This window comes from Carcharodon carcharias, chromosome 8, assembly GCF_017639515.1.
Source record: "Carcharodon carcharias isolate sCarCar2 chromosome 8, sCarCar2.pri, whole genome shotgun sequence".
Taxonomy (NCBI): Eukaryota; Metazoa; Chordata; class Chondrichthyes; order Lamniformes; family Lamnidae; genus Carcharodon; species Carcharodon carcharias.
In genome coordinates, this window is record NC_054474.1 from 153915749 (window position 1) to 153942513 (window position 26765).

Below are 26765 nucleotides of genomic sequence, written 5' to 3' on the forward strand. Positions count from 1 at the left end.
GTTTGACCAGGGTAGCTGTGTTGGTGAAGAGCTAACTAATCCAAATGGAGGCCATGATGAAACCTTCTGTGGGGTGAAATACCTTGAATGCATGAATAATTATGGCACTTTTATTACTCCCAATAAGATCTCATACCCATGGGCTGATTATGAATTTGACACAGATGTCACAAACAATGAATACTCATTCTCTGATGGAGCACATGGGCGAAACTACAAAAATTTGGACGATGAATTGAAAGAATCTCACTCCTTTGAAGAGGTACCCGAAGCAAAGGCAAATGGGAAGCGAGATATTTCCCTGCCGAGAGGCAAAAAGCCAACTTTGTGCCAACTCAGCCAGAGAGAGCCACATCCAGGCAGGCTGGATGAACCTGACCTAGAACAGATAATTCTGGAATGTGCAAAGGCAGTGGAATCATTTGTGGATTCTCAAGATTTGCCGGATATTGAAGTGGAACCAAAATTGCAATCAGTTGTTCATGCAAACTCAGAAGGCTTGGATAGTGCATGGGCTTTGCTACGTCCTCAGGTTAAGGACGGCGAGCAGTTTGTGGATGAAGTTACAGAACATCTCACAGAATATCTCATGGAAGAAACTTTGGATGAGCTGACCAGAATCAGAGAGCAGCAAAACCAAAGCACCAAAGATTTGTGGAAAAAAAGGCTTGATGGACATCGAATCACTCAAGACTATACTAAATTCGCTCAGCAAAAGAGTGGTCTACTTAAAGGGCAGAGAGGCCATGACAAATCCTTCATAGATGTTGAACTTTTAAGAATAAACTGTGCACAACTCAAAGATCAAATTAGTATTAAAAAGGGCATCTGTCACGAAAAAGGCACAGAAAATGTGACTGAAAATTTAATAGCAAAATTCATAGATGATGCAGCAAATGTATACACACAAATCAAGAGAAGTAGTGATGGAAAATTAGATGCAAACTGTATCCCCTGTCCTCAGACTGCAGTGGATTCTTTGACTGTGAGTAGATACACTAATATACATAAATAAAAGAGAGCATTTCAACCTAATTGGCAAAAGAACCAGAGGGGAGATGAGATGAATTTTTTTGTTATGTAGCTGGTTGTTATGATCTGGAATGTACTGCCTGAAAGGGCGGCAGAAGCAGATTCAATCATAACATTCAAAAGGAAATTGGATATGTATTTGAAATGAAAACATTTGCAGAGCTATGTGGAAAGAGTGGGAAAGGGGGAACAAAAGAGATAGATCTTTCAAAGAGACAGGCACAATGGGCCAATTGTTATTATGAGTCTATGATTCTGTGTTGCACCATTTTACTGAGTGTACTGAACTGTTTTGTCTCCTCATGGACCAACAAGTGAGGTACTTTCTAACTGTTCCAGTGATTGAGGTAGATATTGAAGATCACACAGAATGATTGGATGAAGGCTAGGATGTTCTCTGTGTCCTGGCCAACATTCCTCCCTGAATCAGATGACCTCAAAACAGATTGGTCTTTGGTTGTTTTTGGGATGTTGTTGGTTTAGAAAAGATGTCCCATCTGCCTTTATGGCAGTTGTCACTGCCTTTCAGAGATTTTAATTCATCCTGTTAAGCACTTTGTGTTATTTTTATGTGAAAGACAATGTATACATGCGCTTGATGACTCAGCCTTTATTCTGTAGGGATATGCTGAATACCTCATTTCCACCTGACACCCCTTAAAGATGTAAACCTATGGTGCTTAAGATGTAGTTCACTAAAGCGCGCTGACAGGCTGACATTGATGCACTGTGTCATTGCAGTCATTTTAAGACTGGATTAGTATAGGCCCCTCATCACCTGCCTTTGTCTGGTGTCAACTGTGGTTAAGTGGCCAGTACTTGCACCTCTTGACTCAGAAAGCTGTGGATTCAAACTCCACCCCAGAGACTTGACCATGTAATCAAAGCTGACACTTCTGCTGCAGTACAGTTATAACTGCTGCCTTTCAGTAGAGATTTTCTGTCTCTCAGGCCAACGGCAAAAAGGTGTCATGGCATTATTTTGGAGAACTGGGGTGTTCATGCTGGTGTCTTGGCTAATATTTATCTCTAAGCCTGCAGTAGAGGATGGTGGCATAGTGGTAATATCACTGGACTAGTAATCTGGAGGCCCTGGCAACTAATTATAGTAATGGGGACCATGAAACTATCATTGATTGTCGTGAAAACCCATCTTTAGGGAAGGAAATCTGCCATTCTTATCTGCTGTGGTTTGCATGTGACTCCGGATCCACAATAGTGTGGCTGACTCTTAAACTGCATTCTGCAATGCCACTAAGTTCAAGGATAATTAGAGATTGGTAACAAATGCTGAGATCACCAGTGACGTCCACATCCCATGAAAGAATTTTTTTAAATTAAAACCGATTATTCGGTCAAATCGCATTATTATTTGTGGAAGCTTGCTGTGCTCAATTTGGCTGCTGCATTTCCTACATTGCAACAATAACTACTCTTCTAAAAGTGTATAATTTGCTGTAAAGCTCTTTGGAACATTCTGAAGTGCTATGTAAAGATATTATTTATACCGTACCCTAATTTAATTCAAGTTTACTGTCTGTTGTGTTGCTTTTCTCTTGCAAGCCACACAATGAGGCGTTTAACATGGGTATTTTTGGAAGCAGCCAGAATGTTGACGCTGAAAAATTCAAACGACTCCAGTCTTCCCAGGACAGGAAAACTCCAGCACAAAGATTTGGGTTGGACCAGTGGTGTTCAGGACTCTGGAGGCAGTCAAATGAAACTGTTTTTGCTGTTCCTTATAACCTCGTGGATGTTCAGCAGTTGGTTGGCAATGCCATCAATGTCCTGTGGAACCAACGTGGTCACTTTCAAGATAGCGATGAAATCAATGTGTTCGAGGCTCAAGAGTATACCGACGAGAAGGATGCAGATACAGTAAGCAAGTGGGTGCACAAACAGGTGAATGTCTTGATGCGAATAGCATTATCACCACTTGGGAATATGAGAGCCTCTCACAGTCAAGTTAAACTAATGATACAGAAAAGCAAAACACTCTTGTTGGATATCTGTAATAAATACAGAAAATGCTGGAAATACACAGTAGGTCAGGCTGCATCTGTGGAGGGAGAAACAAAATTAACATTTCGGGTCTGTCACCTTTCCAATGAACAGTCTCCGACGTGAGGCATTAACTCTATCTCTCTCCAGATGAGGGAGAAAGGGATAGAAGGATATGTTAATAGGGATAAATGAAGCTGGGTGGGAGGAAGAGGCTTTTGTGGAGCATGAACACAGGTATAGACCGGTTGGCTGACTGGCCTGTTGCTGTGTTGTGCTTTCTATGTAACTTAGCACACAGACCAGAAGGTTCCAATAATATAAAATTAGAATGTGGATGCTAGAAATCTGAAATCAAAACAAAGTGCTAGAAATACTCTGCAGATCTGGCAGCATCTGTGGAGAAACCAGGTTAATGTTTCGAGCCAAAACATTAACTTTGCCTGTCCCTCCACAGATGCTCCCAGACCTGCTTTGTCCCTGTTTTGCATTTCCAGAAGGTTCCAAGTTTGATCTCCATTTTTTGCTGAGTTTATTGGTGCTGCAGTTTCTGAGGAGGTGAGACATGCATAAAGGTATGCTGTGGCTGCTGGAAGGCCTTTGATAAGATAATAAGTTCAGTGATTAGGTGTCAGCTGAGGTGTGGCTCAGTTGGTATCAGTCTCACTGCTGATTCTGCCGGTTAGAGACTTGAGCACAAAATGTAAGTTGACATTCCCCAGTGCAAATGCTGAGGGAGTGCTGTGGTGTCAGAGGTGCTGTATTTTGGATAAGACATTAAAATGAGGCTCTGTGTGTCCTCTCACATGTCACTATTTTAAAGAAAGATGGAGAATTTGCCTCCGTGCCCTGGCCAGTATTTATCCCTCATCTAACACCTTTACAAAACAATAACTCACTTCCACATGTGAAAATTGGCTGCCATGTTTCTTACATTACCACAGGATCGTACTTCAAAAGCTCTTAATTGTCAAGCGTAAAGTGCGTTGGGCCATCCTGAAGTCTGTCTGACTACATGGCCGTGGATTAGTAACTGGCTGAAGGGAAGGAAACAGCTTTTCATAAAAGATGCTCAAGTATTGGGAAGATGGGGAAGTATTAGGTAAGGATGTCCCAAGGTCCCTTTCTGCGCCTCGCATGTTTAATAACTTAGAATTCCAATCTCAGTGAGACGTAGTTTCATTTGACACCAAATTGGGAAGACCATAGTCTCAGCAGCCAAAATATTATTCAAGGAAAATTCCGATGGTTTTGACTCTCTCTCAACTCCCAAGTCCTGCAGTAATCAGAAAAATGCAGCACTTTTAAGCACTTTTGTCAACTGCATCAGGTTTTATTCTTTTCTGTTATTCACATAGGCTATTTTTCATTTGACTTCTGGTATTTTTCAAAAACTCCTAATGGAGGAGCCAACGCCCAACCAATATCCGTGGCTGAAACACAAGCCTTGGGTTGGACTCGCGTCTGGTCACGTTCCCAATACAGAGGACAAAAGGGATGTGAAGGTACAACACCAGTTTTACTTCTTAATTTGAACATTTTCTCAGTGACAAATAATTAATTGGCTGTAACATGACTTGTGACATCCTGAGGTCATGAAAGACTATGGATTGGATTTTCACCGAGTTGGGTTGACTTGGAGTCTTTTAAAAATAGCAGGAAGGTCCCGATTCTGGGATTCCCGACCTAATCCCAGGCTGGGAGATTTTTGGAAGTGCCTTTAAAGAATGCGGGTTGCTCCCCACCTGGCCGGCTCCATTGCAGGGATAGGTATCTCCTACTCCTCCGCAATTTTCATGGAGTTGGGGCAGGTTTTTAAAGAGTTGCGGTTCACGGCCCCTTTGAAGGAGTCTTGAACTGTAGTATTCATGAGGGGAGCTTTTCTATGATGCAAGTTCAAAAGGTCCTGTCATGCACACAAGGGTTTAGGACTCCCTGCTACCTTGTTAGGCCCCTCATGACCCCTATCCCAAGCTCTGCCCTTCCACCCAGCCCTTATTCCCACACATGCTCCCTATGCCAATCTCTACCCTTACCTACCCCTTCAGGAAACTCGTGCCCCATATGCCAAACTCTGGCACTTCTTTGCCCATTGACCCACAGTACACTTTGTAGAACCAATGAACATTACAATGCAAAGTTGTAAGTGTAAAAAAAAACAAGCTTTGAAAAATATAATTCTTTGATCACTTTCCCCTATGCCTAGAAAAATGGTCTGAACAAGCTAATAAGTGTCATTAATCCAGGCCCTTTGAAGTTTCAAAAACCACAAACACTTGAAACCACTGACTTATGTAAACAAACATTGTGAAATTTACCACAGAGATCAGAGCCTAAGCTGTCAATCAAAGTGTTTTCTCTGGGGAGCAGGTGTTCTGTTATTCTAAAAGCTGTCTGGGCTCTCAGCTAAGCAGACATATTGAGGCTTGGGTGAGAGCCCAGGCATCTATTAGAATAACAGTACACCTGTTCCCCAGAGGCAATGTTGTTTGATAGGCTGACAGCTCAGGCTCTGATCTGTGGTCAATTTCACAATGTTTGTTTACATAAGTCAAGTGCTTTCAAGTATTTGTGGTTTGTGTGGTTTTTGAAGCTTCAAAGGGCAGGGCTTAGCATAGGGGGGCATGAGGGGACATGGGGGTGGGTGGAAGGGCAGAGCTTGGCATAGGGGCATAAAGGGACCTGGGGGTGGGTGGGGATCATGAGGTGGCATGGATGTGGCATCGGGAGTGTTTGGATGGTTAAGTGGATGTGAGAGGTGAAGGCCGGAGGACCTTTTTGGTTTTTTTTCACTGGGACAAAGTGCCACAGCACCGAGGTGGGCCTTTTTAAACAGTCTGCTTCTGCACCTAGCAACACCTGTCACTGCCTCTGCACTTGCGGTGGCCTCCCCACGCAAGCCTGCACCTGCCCCTACCACCTGGTGGGCACTTTCTCCCAAGGCAGGTGGGCTTAGCCAAGAATTTTCCCAACTTCTCCAGCCTGCCTCAGGAATAAAAATCAGGTCTAAATAACCCCATTTTTCTCTCTCTCTCTTTCTTTCCCTTTGCATCCTGCCCCTCCTCTCTTTCCTTCTTCCTGCCCTCTGTCTTTCATTCCTCCCTCTACTTCCTTCCCCTTTTTGATATAAAATGACAGAAATGTTGGTATCTGTTGTTAATTCTGCTCTCCTGGATTTCTCACCAGATGTATGGACAGGTGTATTGTAATAAGATGATACAGCAGGAAACTGATGACATATGCACCAACATTTACCCTTGAGCATTGAGTTGCCTGTTTGTCCCCGGAGTCCAGCTTTGCCAGAGGCCATTTAAATATTCCAAAATTCTGTGCAATGTATCACTGAGTGATTAATTCATTTAAAATATCAGATACTGTGATTGATTGGATTTTAGTCAGCAAAGATGAATAGCTCATTGGCTGAGCACCATCCAATGAGCATGTGCTACCAATCAGCGCAGAGAAGAGTAATGTTCATGGTGCCTTCATAAGGATGATTTAAATGTTGTAGACATAAAAGAACAGTTGTTTTTATTTTCTTTTAAGTCATTCATCCAAGGCAAAGTGGCCAAGTTACTAAATCTGGACAAAAATGACCTGGAAATGAAAAGGAAGCTCCAGAAACTGACAAAGTATTGCAAGAGCAAAAGGGACTGTGTTGACAACATCCTGGTAAGCATGCAGTCAATGCCAATTATCTTAATTGGGTCACACTTCCAGCGAATGAAACGACACATAGCGAAACTGACAGGCATGTCCATCAAACTGCACTCAGTCCCGTACACCACATTACTGCAGGATTCTTAAAAGAGAAAGTGTATTCTGATGAAAGAGATAGAGAACATATGTGGTTTGACTTGAATGTATCCACATTCTGGTAATGTGGTGACCAGAATTGCACACAATATTCCAGTGTTGCAGTTTCATTCACAAGCGAGCAGCAGAGTCTGAAGATGGTCACTGGGACAGAACGGCTAACACTGCTTGCAAAGTCCCAAATTTACTAAGATGTGGTACCCATTTTATGAGCTTCTGGTGCATGGAAGACTCAATGAATTTTGCTGTGAGTCAAATACAGCACATTCTCCTACAAAGAACAAAGAACAAAGAAAAGTACAATACAGGAACAAGCCCTTCGGCCCTCCAAGCCTGCGCCGATCATATTGCCCTTCAACTAAAACATTTTGCTTTTCCAGGGTCCGTATCCCTCTATTCCCATCCTATTCATTTATTTGTCAAGCTGCCTCTTAAACACCACTAACGTACCTGCTTCCTCCACCACCTCTGGCAGCGAATTCCAGACACTCACTACCCTCTGTGTAAAAAAACTTGCCCCGCACATCTCTATAGTTTTCTCCTCTCTCCTTAAATCTATGTCCCTAGTAATTGACTCTTCCACCCTGGGAAAAAGCTTCTGACTATCTACTCTGTCCATGCCATTCATAATTTTGTAAACTTCTATCAAATCGCCCCTCAATCTCCGTCGCTCTAGTGAGAACAATCCGAGTTTCTCCTCATAGCTAATAGCCTCCAGACCAGGCAGCATCCTGGAAAATCTCCTCTGCACCTTCTCCAATGCCTCCGTATGCTTTTGGTAATGTGGCACCAGAATTGCATGCAATATTCCAAGTGTGGCCTAACCAAGGTTCTATACAGCTGCAGCATGACTTCCCAGCTTTTATACTTGATACCCCTGCCAGTGAAGGCAAGCATGCCATATGCCTTCCTGACTACCTTATCCACCTGCGTTGCCACTTTCAGTGACCTATGGACCTGTACACCCAGATCCCTCTGCCCGTCGATGCACTTAAGGGTTCTGCCATTTACTGTATAATTCCTGCTGTATTAGACCTTCTAAAATGCATTACCTCACATTTGTCCGAATTAAACTCCATCTGCCATTTCTCCGCCCAAGTGTCCAACTGATCTATATCCCATTGTATCCTTTGACAATCCTCTTCACTATCTGCAACTCCTCCAACCTTAGTGTCGTCTGCAAACTTACTAATTAGCCCAGTTACGTTTTCCTCCAAATCATTTACAAACAGCAACGTTCCTAGCATTGATCCCTGTGGAACTCCACTAGTCACAGCTCTCCATTCTGAAAAGTACCTTTCCACTGCTACCCTCTGTCTTCTATGACCAAGCCAATTCTGTATCCATCTTGCCAGCTCACCTCTGATCCCGTGCGACTTTACCTTCTGTACCAATCTGCCATGAGGGACCTTGTCAAAAGCCTTACTGAAATCCATGTATATAACATCCACTGCCCTTCCATTGTCGATCATCTTTGTCACTTCCTCGAAAAACTCGGTCAAGTTAGTGAGACACGACCTCCCCTTCACAAAACCATGCTGGCTCTTACTAATACGCCCATTTGCTTCCAAATGGTAGTAAATCCTGTCACGATAAATCTTCTCCAATAATTTCCCTACCACTGACATAAGGCTCACCGGCCTGTAATTTCCTGGATTATCCCTGCTACCCTTCTTAAACAATGAAACAACATTGGCCATTCGCCAGTCCTCTGGGACCTCACCCATAGCCAGTGAGGATACAAAGATTTCTGTCAAGGCCTTCAATCTCCTCCCTTGCCTCCCTCAGTACTTTGGGGTAGATCCCATCTGGCCCTGAGGACTTATCCACCTTAATATCCTTCAAGATGCCTAGCACCTCCTCTTTTTTGATCTCAACATGATCCAGACTTTCTACACACTCTTCCCTATACAAATTGACTACTAAGTCCTTCTCTTTGCTGAATACTGATGAGAAGTTTTCATTTAGTATCTCTCCCATTTCTTCTGGCTCCACACACAGATTCCCACCTCTGTCCCTGAAGTCCAACACTGAAGCAGCTAATCTAACTGCTTCTTCTATTAGTGACTGAATTGTTGCATAATTCTTAATGTTACAAAAGGAACTGTTTTCACATTTACCAATATCTCTTGTTTTCTTATGCTGTGTTTTATGCTGGTTGCAGGGAACCTGTATGCAAACTAGTATGTAAACTAGTATGAAAATAACCCCCTCTTAACATAGCAGAAAGTCCTGGGAACTGCTGATTGAGCAGAGTTGCCCATTGTGATATCATTGGAGTAATACTTCCTAACGATTTATTTATTGGGCACTGTCTGCCATGGTCCATTTCTATAGCCAAGGTGGCAGACCATTAATTTACCAACACGCCTGTGCCAATGTTATTCTCTAGTCATGGACAATTGGATTGATGAAAGTGGGAGATTCCGCCTGTTGTGTGTGTTTTCCCCCTATTTTCATGTCAGAAAGGGCATAAGCCTTTGCTTGGCACTACTGAGTAGGACAAACTACACCCCTCATTTTCCATGGCGTATACAATACACTGGAACTCGGAAGTAATGTACAACTATGCACATTATAAAACGCCTATCAAACACTTCATCTTAAAAAAAAATATAAAGTTTGTCCATGTCTTGGTCATATTGCCCAGATACCCGTTCCTACAATTTTTGAACAAGGTTGAGTTCATTGCACTTCAGACTCAGCATGGTGCTATGTATGCATACTTTGTAATCAAGTGTTGGGACAGTTCTGAGTGACATAGCACATTGTTTGGGTTCTGACTTCCCAGTGTCGTTGTCCACTTGCCAATTGGGAGTTCCTAATTTCATTTGGAAGAAGTTGCTAATCTGGAGGAAGGAAAAGAAAATATTTTAGAGGGGACTTACTTAGTCACCTTTGCACATCTGCCAGAGGGAGAGGCTGACAACTGGTCACCTGCCTAGTCTAAGTCAGGGTAGCAGGGTGTGGTGCAGGGCTGTATGGCGTACAGAGAAACAGAAGAATATAACTTTTTCAGTTAAACCAGGGAAATGGGAGATGGAGTTGAGCATTGGGTTAACACATTGGGAATAGTGTTGACCTTGGCCAAAGGTGTAAAACATGCAGTATTGGCTTGGCTACCCGTTAAACATCTTCTGTCATTTCCATTTCCATTTAAGTTAATTGTAGGAAAATTCGGAGAGGCATTTTACTTGGTGACCAAGCCAATGTTGTCAGCTTTACACTGTCATCCAAAGGTAAAATTAGTTCTCCCACCGCTCCTCACCTGAACCTGGCATTGAATTTAGCCTACAGTATTGGGATGCAAGTCTGTTCCATCTATTGGCAGTAAAGGTCCACAGTCAAATGATTCTGAGGCAGTCTCAATCCAGTTTTGATAACTTTGGTTAAAAACAAAGTGCTGTGGATGCTGGCAATCATGGGAAAAAAATCCAGAAAATGCTGGAAAAACAGTGCTAATGCTTCGAGTCTGCATGACTTCTTCAGAGCTCTGAAGATGTCATACAGACTTGAAGACGTTAACTCTGCTTCTCTCTCCACAGAGGCTGCCAGACCTGCTGAGTTTTTCCAGCATTTTCTGTTTTGATCATTTTGGGTTTATCTTGACACGAAATCACAGCTTCACTTTTTCCACTGATGGATTATATATGAGATTCTTTCTTGCTGGTCAGAACACACAAGGTTAAAATAATGGGCTCTCAGGCAGCAGAGACCAGACTGACTGATATGTGCACCTCACCTCACAGCCTTGATGTTTGTAAATTGATGGCAGCTACTGGCCTTGGATAGAGGTCTCATCCAACAGATGATTCTGTTTTTGGAACTGATTGATAGGTCAGGCTGTTTCATTCAGTTCAAATATCTGGTGGTAGTTATATTCTGGGAATCTTTTTTTAAACTTGATTGTTAGCTTCCCTTGTGATGAAAGCCAGTCAGGCTGATGAGACACGCAAGGTCACAGCAGTCTTCTGTCCACAAAGAGCTACAGATTGATGGTTTCTATTGGATCTCCTGTCCCCCAGTTCACCAATCAGCCAAGGGCTGAGCTAAGCTGAGTTAGAGGATTCCATGGTAACCACATAAAAAGCAAATGATATTGTTTTTGTGAGCTCGTCTTACATTCAGGGCTAGTGTACGAGGTGTCTGTTTGTAATTTCTGACTCTTTTGAGGAGATTAGTAAAAGTTTAATTTCTGAGATGAAGTAAAAGGGTTGAAGGAAATATGGGAACAGCATGGATAAATGTGATTAGGATTATAAAATCATAGGAGCAGAAGCAGGCCATTTGGCCCATCGAGTCTGCTCCGCCATTCAGTGAGATCATGGCTGATCTGATAATCCTCAACACCACTTTCCTGCCTTTCCCCCATAACCCTTGGTTCCCTTACTGATTTAAAAATCTGTCTATCTCAGCCTTGAATATACTTAACAACCCAGCTTCTTGTGCCTCTGCGGTAAAGAATTCCACAGGTTCACTTCCCTCTGAGAGAAGAAATTCCTCCTCATCTCTGTCTTAAATGGGTGACCCCTTACTCTGAGATTATGCCCTCTGGTCCTAGACTCTCCCACAAAGGGAAACAGCCCCTCAGTATCTACTCTGTCAAGCCCCCTAAGAATCTTATATGTTTCAATAAAGTCGCTTCTCATTCTTCTAAACTTCAATGAATACAGGCCCAACCTACTAGACCTCTCCTCAAAAGAAAATCCCTCCAAAGCCAGGATCAACCTAGGGAACCTTCTCTGGACTGCCTCCAATGTCAGTATATCTTTTGTTAGATAAGCGGACCAAATCTGTTCACAGTATTCTAGGTGTGGTCTAACTAGTGCCTTGTATAATTTTAGTAAGCCTTCCCTATTTTTATACTCCATTCCCTTTGAAATAAAGGCCAACATTCCATTGCCTCCCCTATTACCTGTTGAACTTGTATGTTAGCTTTTTGGGATTTGTGCATGATGACTCCCAAAATCCCTCTGTGCTGCAGCTTTCTGCAGTCTTTCTCCAGTTAAAAAAATATTCAGCTCATCTATTCTTCCTGCCAAAGTGCATAACCTCACATTTTCCCACATTATATTCTATCTGCCAAGTTTTTGCCCATTCACATAACCTATCTATATCCCTCTGTAGATTCTTTGTGTCATCTTACTACTTGCCTTCCCACCTATTTTTGTGTCATCTGCAAACTTGGCGACAATACATTCACTTTCCTTATCTAAGTCTTTAATGTATATTGTAAATAATCGTGACCTCAGCACTGATCCCTGTGGCACTCCAGTAGTTACAGGTTGCCATCCTGAAAATGCCCCCCTTATCCCAACTCTGTCTTCTATTAGTTAGCCAATCCTCTATCCATGCTAATATACTATCCCCAACACCATGGGCTCTTATCTTATTAAGTGACCTTATGTGCAGTACCTTATCGAGGACCTTTAGGAAATCCAAATATATTATATCCAATGGTCCACCTTTGTCTATCCTGCTTGTTACCTCCTCTAAAGCATTCTAATCAATTTGTCAGGCATGATTTCCCCTTCATGAAGCCAAGCTGACTCTGCTTGATTATATTGTGCATTTCTAAATGCTCTGCTATTACATCCTTTGTAATAGACTCCAACATTTTCCCAATGACGGATGTTAAGCTAACTGACCTATAGATACCTGTTTTTTGTCTCCCTCCCATTTTGAATAAGGCAGTTATCCATTCTTCTGGGACTTTTCCAGAATCTAAGGATTCTTGGAAGATTACTACCAGTGCATCCATTATCTGTGTAGCTACTTCCTTTAATGCAACCCTTCAGGCCCAGGGGACTTATCAGCCTTTAGCCTCATGAGTTTCCCCAGTAGTTTTTCTCTTGTGTTAGTTATTGTATTTATTTCCTCCCCCACTTTTGCCCCTTGATTATTAAGTATTTTTGGAATGCTATTAGTATCTTCTACCATGAAGACTGATACAAAGTATTTATTCAACTCCTCTGCCATTTCCTGGTTCCACATTATTATTTCCCCAGCCTCGGTCTCTAAGGGGGCAATGTTCACTTTGACCTCTCTTTTCCTTTTTATATATTCAAAGAAGCTCTTACTGTCTGTTTTCATATTATTTACTAACATATCCTCGATTTCTTTTCTCCCTCTTTATTATTTTTTTGGTCATCTTTTGTTGGTTTTTAAAACTGCCAATCCTCTGGCTTACCACTAATCTTTGCCACATTGAATGCTTTTTCTTTCAATTTGATACTACCCCTAACTTCCTTGGTGAACCATGGTTGGTTAATCTCCTTCCTAGAATCCTTCTTCCTCACTGGGATATATCTTTGTTGTGTGTCATGAACTATTGTCTTAAACATCTGCCATTATTCATCAACTGTCTTTTCTGTTAAACTCCTTTCCCAGTCCACTCCAGCCAACTCTGCCCTCGTCCCTTTGTAATTACCTTTATTTAAATTTAGCACAGTTGTTTCTGATCCAAGTTTTTCACTCTCAAACTGAACGCTAAATTCAACTATCTGTGATTATTTATTAAGCCTGCCTCATTACACATTACCGGATCCAAAATAGCCTGGTTGGTCCACAACATATTGTTCTCGGAAACTCTCCCGAATACACGCTCTGAGCTCTTGCTCATGACTGCCTCTGCCAATTTGATTAAAGTTGTCCTTGATTAATGTACTGCCTTTTTTACATGCCCTCATTGTCTCCTGATTTATTCTCTGTCCTTCAGTATAGCTACTGTTAGGAGGCCTATAGACTGCTTCCACCAGTGTCTTCTTTCCCTTGTTATTTCTTACCTCCACCCATATGGATTCTATATCTTCCGATCCAAGATCATTTCTTGCTATCGTGCTTATTCCACCTCGTATTAACAAAGCTACCCACCACCCTTTCCTTCCTGCCTGTCTTTTCAAAAAATCACATAGCCCTGAATAATCATTTTCCAGCTCTGATCTCCTTGAAACCCTGTCTCCGTAATGGCTATAGGATCCTACCCATTAACCTCAGTTTGTGCAGTTAATTCATTTATTTTGTTCCGAATACTACGCGTACTTACATAAAGAACCTTTTTACCATTTTTCCCCCTTTGATCCTATTGGTTGCTTTTTTAATGTTTGTACACTCTCCCTTCCAGTCACACTCTGGGTATCATTACCTAAATAGCTGCCCTGCAATGCCGCCATATCCTTTTGCTTTGTAAGTCTACGTATACCCTCTCCAGAACCCTCCATCCCTCTACTCAGTTTAAAGCTCTCTCTACAACCCTGGTTACTCAATTCGCCAGGACACTGGTCCCAGCACTGCTCAAGTGAAGCCTGTCCCACCGGAACAGTCCCTTCTACCCCAGTACTGGTGCCAGTGCCCCATGAACTGAAACTTATTCCTCCCATACCAATCTTTGAGCCATACATTTAACTCATTGACTTTATTTACCCTATGCCAGTTTTCCTGTGGCTCAGGTAGTAATCCTGAAATTATTATCTTGGAGGTTCTGCTTTTTAACTTAGCTCCTAACTGTTCAAATTCTTTCAGCAGAACCTCTTTTCTAGCCCTATCAATGTCGTTGGTACCAACGTGGACAACAACAACTGAACCCCTCCCCTTCCACTCCAAATTCCTCTCCAGCGTTAAGGAGATGTCCTTAACCTTGGCACCAAGCAGGCAACACAGCCTTCAGGACTCACGCTCTTGGCTGCAGAGAACAGTATCTATCTCCCTAATTATGCTGTCCCCTACCACTACTATGTTTATATTTCCTCCCCCCACTTGAATGGCTCCCTGTACCATGGTGCCATGGTCAGTTCGCTCATCCTCTCTGCAGTCCCTGCTCCCATCCACACAGAGTGCAATAACCTCGTAATTATTGGACAGTTGCAGGGGCTGAGGCTCCTCGAACGCTATCCCCTGGGTCCCCATACCTGCTTTACCTGCAGTCACACCCTCCTGTCTCTGATCACAGAGCAAATTTGAATCCCCTCATCTGAGGGGGTGTGACGACCTCCTGGAGCAAAGTGCCCAGGTAACTTTTCCCCCTCCCTGACGTGGCACAATGTCAACACCTTGGACTCCAGCTCCTCAACTCGGATCCGAAGTTCCTCGAGTTACAAACACTTACTACAGCTGTGTTCACTCTGGATCACCTTGATGTCCAGCAATACCCACATGCTGCAGCAGCAACATATCACTCATCCTGCCATCGCCATCGTATTTTATTTAATTTATTAATTAACTACTCTAGTATCCCTGCTCTTTACAATTGAAGAATCCCCCACTCTTTACACTTTATTGCAATTGTTTTTCTCACACCAGTATCAATCCTATACTTAACGAGCTATTTTTAAGAAAAAGAGAAAAAAAAGACTAGAGACCGAAACACAAACTAAAGACCTTACCTTTACATTAAAGCATAGAAATGCTCACCAATCCTACTTACCAATCAGCTGCCCTCCACTCTCTTTTCCCTGTTGTGCTCTTTAATAGCCTCTCACCTCCCTCTCCACACTCTTTAATAGCCTCTTGCCCCTCTTTCCATGCCCTTTAATGGCCTCTCACCCCTCTCTCCAAGCTCTTTAATAGTCTCTCACCTCTCTCACTCCTTGCTCTTTAATGGCCTCATGCCTCTCTCTCTCTCCACGTTCTTTAATGGCCTCTTGTGTCTCTCTGTCTCTCTCACTCCGCACTCTTTAATGGCCTCTCACCTCTCTTTCTCCACGCACTTTAATGGCATTTCATCTCTCTCTCTCTCTCTCTGTGCTCTTTAATGGCCTTTCATCTCTCTCTCTCTGCGCTCTTTAATTATTTCATTTTGTGGAGGGTAAACACGGTCACAGACTATTTGGGCTGTGTGGCCTATTTTCGTGTTTTAACTTCTATGCCTGTTAGTGTTAGTACTGACTACTATATTTCAGCTTGTTTTATATTTGACCAATTTATGCAGTGGTTTATAGCCTGAGCCTTGATTTGTTAGAATGTTCTTTCTGCCTGGTGAGCAAATCACCACATGACTCTGGAGCCCAGAACAAGGGGGCATGACTCTAAAGTTAGAGATGAGCTATTCAGGGGTGACCTCAAAGAGCATAACATAATGCAAAAGGTTATTGGAAATCCAGAGCTTTCTCCCCCAAGAAACTGTTGCGACTAGGGACTAATTTCAAAACCTGAGATTCGTAGCTAAGTTTGGGAAGGGTTACGGAGCAAGCAGGTAAATGGAGTTAAGATGCAGGAGAACGGGCTTGAGGGGTTGAGGGGCCTATTCCTGTTCTATGTTTGTGACACACTCAGTAAATTGGAGTTTGGAAAACATTCACTGTCCAACTGCTGGGTTTCACTATGTTTTGCTGGACATTCGGTGGACATTCTCTGCTTCACAAGGTCCACTCCTGGGACATCGAGCACCAGGAATATGTCTTTGCATGGCAATGCTTAATGCAGACTCCGTGTCCACAGAAACAGCTAAAGTGGAAAATGGTAATGTGAAACTGGGGGAGTTGGTGGTGTCCTCTTGTGCTTTACAGCTGGAGAGCAGAGGGAGCTTTACTATGCAGCTGCTGTCATCTGCATTGATATGCTTGATATAGACGATGATGACTTGAAATGACAAAATATTCCATTCCCTAGTGCTAACACCACTTATCCCAACGAGCACAAAACATACCTCTGCATCCTTTTTAAAAAGAAACAATGGCTCCTTTGTTGGTAAGTATATGCCAGTACGGAACTCAGTCAGACAGAGGCATGGGGAGGTGTGCATGAAAGCAAAGCAGTTGTGTTATTACACTAGAAACCCAAAAACCTGAACCAATGAGCTGGAGAGTTGAGTTCAAGCCCCACCTTTGTGACTGGGGAATTTAAATTTGGTTAGTTCAATAAAACCTGGAATTAAAATCTAGTATCAGTAATAGTGGTCATCATCTCCAACAAGAGAGATTCTAACCATTGGCCTTTGACATTCAATGGCATTGCCATTGCTGAATCCCCCACTATCAACATCCTGGTGGTTACCATTGATCAGAAATTGAACTGGATGAGCCATTTCTCAAGGGCATTTAGGGATGGACAATATATGCTAGCCTACCCAGTGAAGTCAACACCCCATAAAAATGAATTAAAAAAAAATATATATAAATACTGTGGCTACAAGAGCAGGTCAGAGGCTAGGAATCCTGCAGTGAGTAACTCACCTCCTGACTCCCCAAAGCCTGTCCACCATCTACAAGGCACAAATCAGGAGTGTGATGGAATATTCTCTGCTTGCCTGCATGAGTGCAGCTCCAACAACACTCAAGAAGCTTGACACCATCCAGCACAAAACAGCCTGCTTTATTGGCACCACATTCACAAACATTCATTCCCTCCACCACTGATGCATCGTGGCAGTAGGATGTACCACCTAAAAGATGCACTGCAAGAACTCACCGTTCCCTTTAGACAGCACCTTCCAAACCCACGACCATTACCATCTAGAAGGACAAGGGCAGCAGGTAGATGGGAATACCACCACCTGGAAGTTCCCCTCCAAGCCACTCACCATCCTGACTTGGAAATATATCACTGTTCCTTCACTGTCACTGGCTCAAAATCCTGGAACTCCCTTCCTAACAGCACTGTGGGTGTACCTACACCACATGGATTGCAGCGGTTCAAGAAGGCAGCTCACCACCACCTTCTGAAGGACAATTGATGATGGGTAATAAATGCTGGCCTAGCCAGCAATGCCCACATCCCATGAACGAATAATTAAAAAAACCATGGGTTCAAATCCCATCACGGGAGCTGATGGGATTTGAATTCAGTTAATAAATCTGGAATAGAAAGCTAGTCTCAGTAATGGTGACCATAAAAGTATCATTCATTGTTGTAAAAACCCATCGGGTTCACTAATGTCCTTTAGGGAAGGAAACCTGCCATCCTTACATGACCTAAATGTGACTCCAGGCCTATAGCAACATGGTTGACTCTTAACTGCCCTCTGAAATGGTCTAAGAAGCCACTAAGTTTAAGGGCAATTATGGAGGGGCAGCAAATGCTGGTCTTGTCAGTGACGCCCACATCCTGTGAAAGAATAAAGAAAAAAAAAGTTACTCCAGGCTGATAGCCATGTGACTGACTTTTAACTGTCCCCTGAAATGGCCTCGCAAGCCATTTAGTTGTATTGAAGAATGTGGCTTACCACCTCCTTGGTCAGTTAGGGATAGGAAATAACTGTTTGCCTTGCCACAATTCCTGCACCCTGGGAACGAATTCAAAATAGAACAGCAGTGTGTGCTGCATTAGGTAACCTCACCCAGGGTGGCATTCAGGGTGCTACAGTCGGTCTCTACAGCTGGTTAAGGAAGGGAAAAATCTGCCAAGGCTCAAACTCTCTTTATCATGAGCCCTGCACATGTGGGCAGCCATCAGATGAACATCTGATTTGACCCTGCTGTGATGGCCTCTGAAGTTGAATAGCTTGGATGTTACATGAAAAATAGGTACTTGATGAGGTCTCCTGGCATCTTTCATACAATGGCCCAGCATCAGGCTTTGCCAGGGCCAAGTGGGGCAAGAAAAATAAATCTTCAGTGGTATTCTCAATCTAACATTGCTCTCCTGTTTAGATTCAAGAACTACAAGAAGAAGAGAGCCGGTGGGTTGAATATGCTGATGATGAACTCACTGTAAAGATGAAGCTGACTGAGGACATCTTTAACATCCTGGTTCATGATACTGTAGATGTCCTCAACCTCATCTGTGACAGGAGATCAGCAGGACAGACTCTCACAGTCTCCAGCACAAAACAGTTGAAGGTGACATAGTGTTTGCAAAATTAAATAGAGAGACCATTAGACCAAGACATGTTTCAAAAAAAAAATCTGCAAAATGTTCATAAATATCAGATAATGTGCCAATTTTAGTCAACTCTAAGGAAGAGGTGTTCAGACTGAATTACACAGATAGTGTCTTGGTATCACCTAACAACTAATGGCAGCTCTGGCTCAGGGGTCCTCATCTTCTTCCACCCCCCCCGCCACCCCCACCCCCACCCCACCACTCCCCCCCCACTCCCTGCCACCCCCACCCCCCCCACCACCCCCCCCCGCCCCCCCCACCCCCCCCCACCCCTCCCTGCCACCCCCACCCCCACCCCCACCCCCCACCCCCCAAGTCAGAAAACTGTGGGTCCACAGTCCCTCTCCATGCCGACACTGCAGTGAAACATCGGGAGTGCTGCACAGTAAAAGGTGCTATCCTTTGGATGAGATATTAAGCTGAAGTCCCATCTGCCCTCTCGGATGCACGTAAGAGATTCCATGGCATGATTTTGAAGAAGAGCAGGAAAGTTCTCCCTGATGTCCTGACCGATATTTATACCCCAACCAAAATCATTAAAGACAGATTATTGATTCATTACCACATTGTCACTCGTGGGACGTTGCTGTGGGCAAATTGGTTGCTATGTTTCCCAGATTTCAACAGTGGCTGGTCTTCAAAAACACTTCATTGTTATAGGACATTCTGAGGTTGTGAAAGGTGCTATATAAATGCAAATTATATATTTTCTGTTACTCCTTTCCTTGTCCTCCCTTTAAATCTTTTCAACTTTTGCCCTTCATCTAGATTTCTTGCTAATAATGTTCCCACCGATTTTCACAGAGTTTAGAGGGAACCTGACAGTATAATGGTGGAGGGTATTTGTTTAGTTTTGACTTTCCACTGATAGGGAGGTTCGATCCTTATGTTTCCCGATATTATGTAGTTAATTTGCAAGTGTGAAGGCTTCATTTACCAGTCAGCAATAAGTCTGAAGTGCTTTTCTGAAATTCCAACAGAGCAGAATAAGATTTAAAGTAAGCATAAAATAGCCAGGAAAAGTTTTAATTCCTCATCGACTATCCAAGACTGTATTGATAACACCTGTATATAGGCAGGTTTGAATTAGCTTTAAATGATAAATTACCTTGTACCTTCTAATCTCCTGTCTCCCTCTGCCACCGTGTGGTGCATCAATGTGTATTTGAGCTGTGATTGCTTGTGGGTTGGAAGGCAGGCACAGCTTAGTGATCCAGAGGCCAGGACTCGTGCTCTGAAATCATGAGTTCAAATCCCACCTGGCAGCTGGACGAATTTAAATTTAATTAATTAATAGATCTGAAATAAAACGTTAGTCGCATTGGGCGGGATTTTCTGGCCCGGCCTGCCTCCAGGATCGTTTGGTTAGGCTGAACGTCAATGGAATTTTGGCTGGGCTGCCACATTGCTCACGGCTGATCCCACCACGATAGGGCTGGAGAATCCGGCCATTAATAATGATCGTGAAACTACTCGTACTGAGCTGAAGTAAAATGCCATCTGGTTCACTCATGCCCTTCAAGGGATGAAGTCTGCTGTCCTTACCTGGTGTGGCCTACATGTGACTCCAGACCTACACCAAAGTGGTTGACTCTTGGCTGCCCTCTGAAATGGCCTAGCAAGCCAGTCAGTTGTAGGTAGCTCACCACCATCTGCTCAAGAGCAATTAGGGATGGGCAATACATGCTGACTTTGCCAGCAGCCTGCACATCCTGAGAGCAAATAAAAAGCATTTCTATCTTGCAGAAAACAAAAGATATGGAGTTTCCAGATAGGGGGGAGGGAACATTAGAGGCAGAGTCACCTCTGGATATTTCCATGTTGCTTTTGCATGACTGGCAAGAACAATAATGGTTGAGCGATTGAATACATTAACCATCCACCTTTGAACAAAGCTGAGGAATTTCACCACCTAAAAGGACAAGGCTAGGGGCTGCATAGGAACACCAGCACCTCCAAGTTCCCCTCCAAGTCATACATCATCCTGACTTGAACATAATCACGTTTTTTCACTGCTGCTGGGTCAAAATCCTGAAATTCTCCACTGAACAGACCCCCAGGGAGGACCTTACTGCCTAGAACTGCAGAAGGCGGCTCACCAACACTTATTTGAGGGCAACCAGGGATCGCCAACAAAACGGCAGCCTGGCCAGCGACTCTCACATCCCAAGAGGAATTTTTTTTAGAAGCTCATTAGACAGAAGGAAGAAATTTCTACAAACTCTTTACAAAGAGTTGCTCGTCATTAAAACTTTTACCAATTGAAAGGCCCTGACAACTTATTCAGTATCTATGGAACTCTTACCTCAGCAAAGAGTGAGAACCCTCAGAACTGACACAACAGGAGAAAATAGTATTTTGGAAAAAGGTCTGGGAGCTGCTATCACTGCAAGCAGTTGAGGCAAATTTGCATAAATGCATTTAAGCCGAAGCTAGATAAACACATGAGGGAGAAAGGAGTAGAAAGATGTGCAAATAAGGTTGGATAATGTAGGGAGGGAGGCGGCTCATGTGAAGCATAAACACCAACATGGACCAGTTTAGCTGTGTGAACTGTGCTGTGCTTTCTATGTAATTCTATGAGTTGCCAGTGGATGGCTTAATAAAGAACAAGTGGAGGCAAGTGCACTTCACAGGGAAACTTGCAGAAACAAGAAAGGGAGGATGATAAAGATGTAAAAGAGACAGGAGTGGTCAAGGATTAATTGTAGAGCTGCTTATTAATTAGGCAAACAATAGGGTATCTTCATGGAGGCTGAACACAGCTGTGCTTGGTTGGTCCTCTGAGGGTAATTGTGGCTCACTGAGGGACATTCAGTCAGCAGGAAAAAAATGGATATATCCTGTGGAAATAATCATGGAGTGGTTTGTTGTTTGAACCCTGTGATAATTTGCATAATTATAGATATGACAAGGTGAGTGTTGTGTGCTAATTTAATCAAGTGTCTCATTTTGTGTTAAATCAGGCAGGTATTTAGTGGGTGTCACCTGCACAACAAAGTTAAATGACACCATCTATTAGGATAAAAAGTATAAATCAGTGCTTGATGCATGCCCACTTTATGTTACATTCCTGTGTATGTTATTTTTATGCATGTGGATTGACCCACTTAACAATTGCTAAACTCAACAAAGATAATAGTTCACAATATTCAAAATTTAATTGCAAAAACTTTGGAGCCAAGTAAATGTGAATAAACAGCTGAACATTTCGGCTTTTGTTTGTGTCTCGTAGGACATGACAAAACTAGCAATGACACAGAATCTGATATTCTTCTGCTAACTTAGTGCAGCTGTTTTCTATCCAACTCAACATCTGCCCAGTACTGGTCTTACTCGGGTTTAGTAGTGTGTTACAAGCCAGGCTTCGCCTATTGTATACGGTAGACATATCGCCTGAACACACAGTTTGAATTGGTTTTACATCTTAAAAGAACTTTTCAAGCTTTTGAAGCTGGGCAATTTTCAATCTATACTCAAAGTTCGACAGTTCAGATTTCCTTTTTGTTTTTCACTCTGGTGCATCAGATTCACTAGTTGAACCATGACAGATGCCTTGGAAATGTCCTGTGTATATATATATATATAAGTCTTAAATAAAAGACTCAAATTGTGCATCTCCCTATGCAACATTGATACTGTTGCCAGATTTAAATCAATGATTCTCCAACTGTGTCTGCGTCAGAATGATGTATTATCTGAAGGGCACCCAATATATTTTCTGTTAATGTTATCAATGTCCATGCTCCTGTTTTTCTCCTCCCATCCTTTTCTGAGGGTGCAGGCTTTTACTGGTGCCAGCAGTACACTCGAGTTCCTTGTAGAAGTGACTACTGTACGTATGCAGCATAGAGGGGCTGTTTGATTGTAGGGGAAAGACATGCAAATACCATGTCCCCAACCTTCATACAGGTGTAGAAGTCACATAGTAGCTATCAGGAACAGGGACCCTAGCTATACTTTGTTTTTCTCTCCTCAGCTTCCAAACACAAAGTTAGCATGCAGGTACAACAAGCAATAGGGAAGGCAAATGGCACATTGTCCTTTTAATGCAAGGGGAGTACAGCCATGAGGAAGCTTTGGTGAGGCCATACTTGGAGTAAGTAGTGTGTGTAGTTTTGGTCTCCATATTTAAGAACGGATATACTTGCCTTGGAAGCACAGTGAAAATTCACTTGATCGGTTCCTGGGATGAGAGGGTTGACCTAAGATGAGAGGCTGAATAAATAGGGCCTACAATCTCTGGAGTTTAGAAGAATGAGAGGTAATCTCATTAAAACATAACAAGATCCTGAAGGGGCTTGAACCTGTAGACACTGAGAGGTTGTTTCCCCTGACTGGGGTATTTAAAACATAGGGGCACAGTTTCAGGATAAGGGATCCATTATTTAGGACTAAGATGAGCAAGAAATTCTCCACTTGAAGGGTTGTGAATCTTTAGAATTCTCTATCCCAGAGGGTTGTGGATTCTCCAATGTTAAATGTATTAAAGGCTGAGATAGACAGGTCACTCAAGGAATGAAGGAATAAGAAGGATAAACAGGAAAGTGGAGGTGAGGCTGAAGATCAGTCATGCTCATATTGAATGGCTATGTGGGCTCAAGGGGCTGTATGGTCTACTCTTGCTCCTATTTCTTATGTTCTTAACCCAGGGGTACTGACTCCAGTTCTGCCACCCTCTTGCTAAACCTATACAAGGCAATGGTTAGAGCACATCTGGAATACTGTGAACAGTTTTGATCCCCTTATCTAAGGTAAGATATACTGGCATTGGAGGCAGTCCAGAGAAGGTTCACTAGGTTGATCCTGGGTATGGAGGGATTTTCTTATGAGGAGAGATTGAGTAGGTTGGGCCTGTACCCATTTAGAAGAATTAGAGGTGACCTTATTGAAACATATAAGATTCTTAGGGGGCTTGATAGGTTGGATGCTGAGGCTGTTTCCCCCCTTGGGAGAGTCTAGGACCAGAGGGCATAATCTGAGTAAGGAGTTATCCATTTAAGACAGAGATGAGGAGGAATTTCTTCTCTGAGGGTGGTGAATCTGCAGAATTCTTTACTGCAGAGGGCTGTAGAGGCTGGATCGCTAAGTATATTCAAGGCTGAGATAGACAGATTTTTTAATCAGGAAGGGAATCCAGGGCTATGGGGAAAAGGCAGGAAAGTGGAGTTGGGGATTATCAGATCAGCCAAGATCTCATTGAATGGCGGAGCAGACTCGATGGGCCGAATGGCCTATTTCTGCTCCTACGTCTTATGATCTTATGGTCTATTTCTTCTGCTTTGACTAAGATCAGTTAATTAAAGCACTTGCCTTCTGAGTCTCTGTGATTTAGTATCCCACGACTCACTTAGCCAATGGGGAAACCTTTTTCCAGTGGTGTCTTTTTAAAGGAAAACCATTTAAAAAAATACAAATTGAATTTGCCAGGAAAATAAAATTGCCATGCAACAACATGTTTGCAAAACAAAGATAATTATAGCTGTTACATATATGTAATTATAACATTAGCTGTATATAATTGTAACTATAAAAGATAATTACAACTGGTATTTACAATTGGAAATATTGTTTTAAAGTAACACTTGACCATTATAATTGTATAAATGTTCAATAGTGATAACCTAGCACTGACAAGATAAGGGTTGTTAGCTGATGCCCTGAGAACTAAGGGGTTTATTCTCTTTTTGACCATTGATGCCTTTGGTACAGATTAGCCTTTCCAGTTGTGACTCTGCCTGCATTAACAGCCTTGGCCAATTGGCTAGGTTTCTCAATTTAAAGAAAAATGGCTTTCAACTTGCTATCATGTTTTTTTTTCATTCATCCATGGGATGTTGTGTCGCTGGCTAGGCCAGCATTTATTGCCCACCCCTAATTGCCCTTGTTCAGAGGGCATTTAAGAGTTAACCATTTTGTATGAAAGTATTGACTAACAAGATAGAAGATCATCCAGTTGAATAAAAAGCTAATATTGTGAAGCAGAAATGGGGATAATCAGAATTGTAGAAAGATGTGATTTTTATAATGGTCTACCAGAATGAAGCAGCCTGACAGCTCCTCCAAATGGTTCAAATCTCCATATGGTCCTCAAAGTGTTTATGTATTTACCTGAGAGATTTTGTCTGTGACCATAATACTTATTTTCCAAGCATGATCTTTTTATTTTGCCCATGTAACAAAAGTGTTTCTAGTCGTACTGTACTCCCAACCAGAATTGGTGTGACACTGGGACTTGTCATACTATAGGTATTGGTTTGGGATTGCTACCATTCATATTACAGGTGTTGGTTTGAGACCGGGTCCATTCACAACAAGTTATGGTTTGGGACCAGAACCTGTCAGACTACAGGTATCTCTTTGAGGCCAAGATGTGGAGCCAGCAGTCCTGGGTTCAGGACTCTTGGCCCTGCATTGCTTACTGATCAGGCAAGCAGAGTTCAACGTGTTCTTGCTTCTTCTTTTGATGTTCCCCACTTTTCGATGCCACTTACATTTTAAATGCTAATGAATAGCTAACTGCCTGAGCAGCTAGTTCAGCAAGATTGTAAAGTTCCCAGGCAATCCATTAGTAACTCATTTCACATCAATTGCAGCTGTACTGTTGACCATGTGAAATTGAAGCAGTCTGAGACCTTCTGAAAGTGACATTATACAGCTTGCCAAAATACAGGATAGCTTCAGCTGAGTGAATTTACTCCCGATTGATACAAGGCTATAATTGTTTTAGAAAGTTCTATTGACATCTTATACTTTCCCAAAAAATTGTTGAACTTTATTTGTTTCGTTCCCAATTTGTTCTTTCTCAAAATGACCTATCAGGTTTCTCAAAATTGACAATGATAAGGTCATGCCCTCCACTGACACCACACTAGTGACCAGCCATTGGAGAATACTAGAATGAGAACCAAGATATTCTATTACTCGTGCTTTCACACTGAGCTCAACCTTTCCTCGGTGCTGATTGTTAGAGGAAAGCCCAGATACAAAGGTAAGTCAAGATTGGGCTCAACCTTGGTTTTTCAACCTTGGTTTTTCCGAGGCTTTGCTGTTACCACTTCAGCTTCCTATACCAGCTTTGCTGTTGTTTTACTCCATTGCAAACTAGATGTTAATTTAAAAATATAATTAAGATTATAGGTATACATTGTTGTGTTTCTGTCATTACTAGTGGTTGTTGACCATTTGGGTCACACTCAGCATCACCCTGTTATGTGATTCTACAGAAATGATTTGCAGTGATTTCTAGAAGATGCTTTTATCTTTGTATTTTTGCTTTTCTATTTGTTAAAGATTTTCCTTTTTATAACAGATTTGTACTGGAATATCTCTATGCATAATGATGAAGCAGTTCAATTATTCTGAAATGTTTTCAATTAGATATTCAATTCCAAGTCATAGCTGCATAATTGTTGTAAATATTGACACCCAGGAAAGTTATTCCATTTAATATATTTTCTTTATGAAGTTTGTATTAAAATTTATAAACCACTATTGTATTTTCATATGAAATAAAATTTGTAGTGTTTTACTAAATGGCTGCAAGTAATTTTGTATTTATTTGCTCTGTTTAGGCTTAAAAATTGTGACTTTCATAAAATATAAGCCATCATACACTATATGGTGAGTCTATCAACAAAGGAATGTTTCCTCTCCCCCTTGACTCCCCTCAAAGTCAATTTGATATTGAATTTGGATGAGGGGTACAAAAGGAAATATTTATTGAACTCTTTGAAGTTCTCTGCACTGCCAACTTATTTGGTCAACTCAAAACAAGATTTGTGTACCTGTATATCGCTGTCACTTCCTATTTGATACATTTCATATGCCAGTGCTCTTGGTTAAATAGTCACTAAAATGTTTTGGTGTTTGGTGAAATTGTGAATTTTTATCCAGGAATATCATACTGTTGAGAAACAGTCTGAAGTAGTTTAAAAGCATAGAAGAATGTCAAGGTGACTGAGCAGTAAGTCAACAGGTAGAGTTGCCACAGAAGTGTAAACTTAGACCTTTCTAATTGATTCGAATTGAATATTGTTTCAGGAGTAAAAATGATAGGAATAAGAGGCAGAAATGATGACATTGAGTACAAATGTCAT

The 26765-nt window shown here is 42.2% G+C and overlaps 1 protein-coding gene across 1 annotated transcript; it reads left to right on the forward strand.

The window, feature by feature from the left end:
• Positions 1–39: 39 nt before the first annotated feature.
• On the forward strand, positions 40–26045 carry LOC121281547 (centrosome-associated protein 350-like). The gene is made up of 6 exons (XM_041194505.1): positions 40–985; positions 2596–2934; positions 4392–4538; positions 6580–6705; positions 18435–18623; positions 25489–26045. The coding sequence occupies exons 1-6, from the start codon at positions 92–94 to the stop codon at positions 25501–25503; spliced, it is 1710 nt and encodes a 569-aa protein (XP_041050439.1). The 5' UTR covers positions 40–91; the 3' UTR covers positions 25504–26045.
• The last annotated feature ends 720 nt before the right edge of the window (positions 26046–26765 follow it).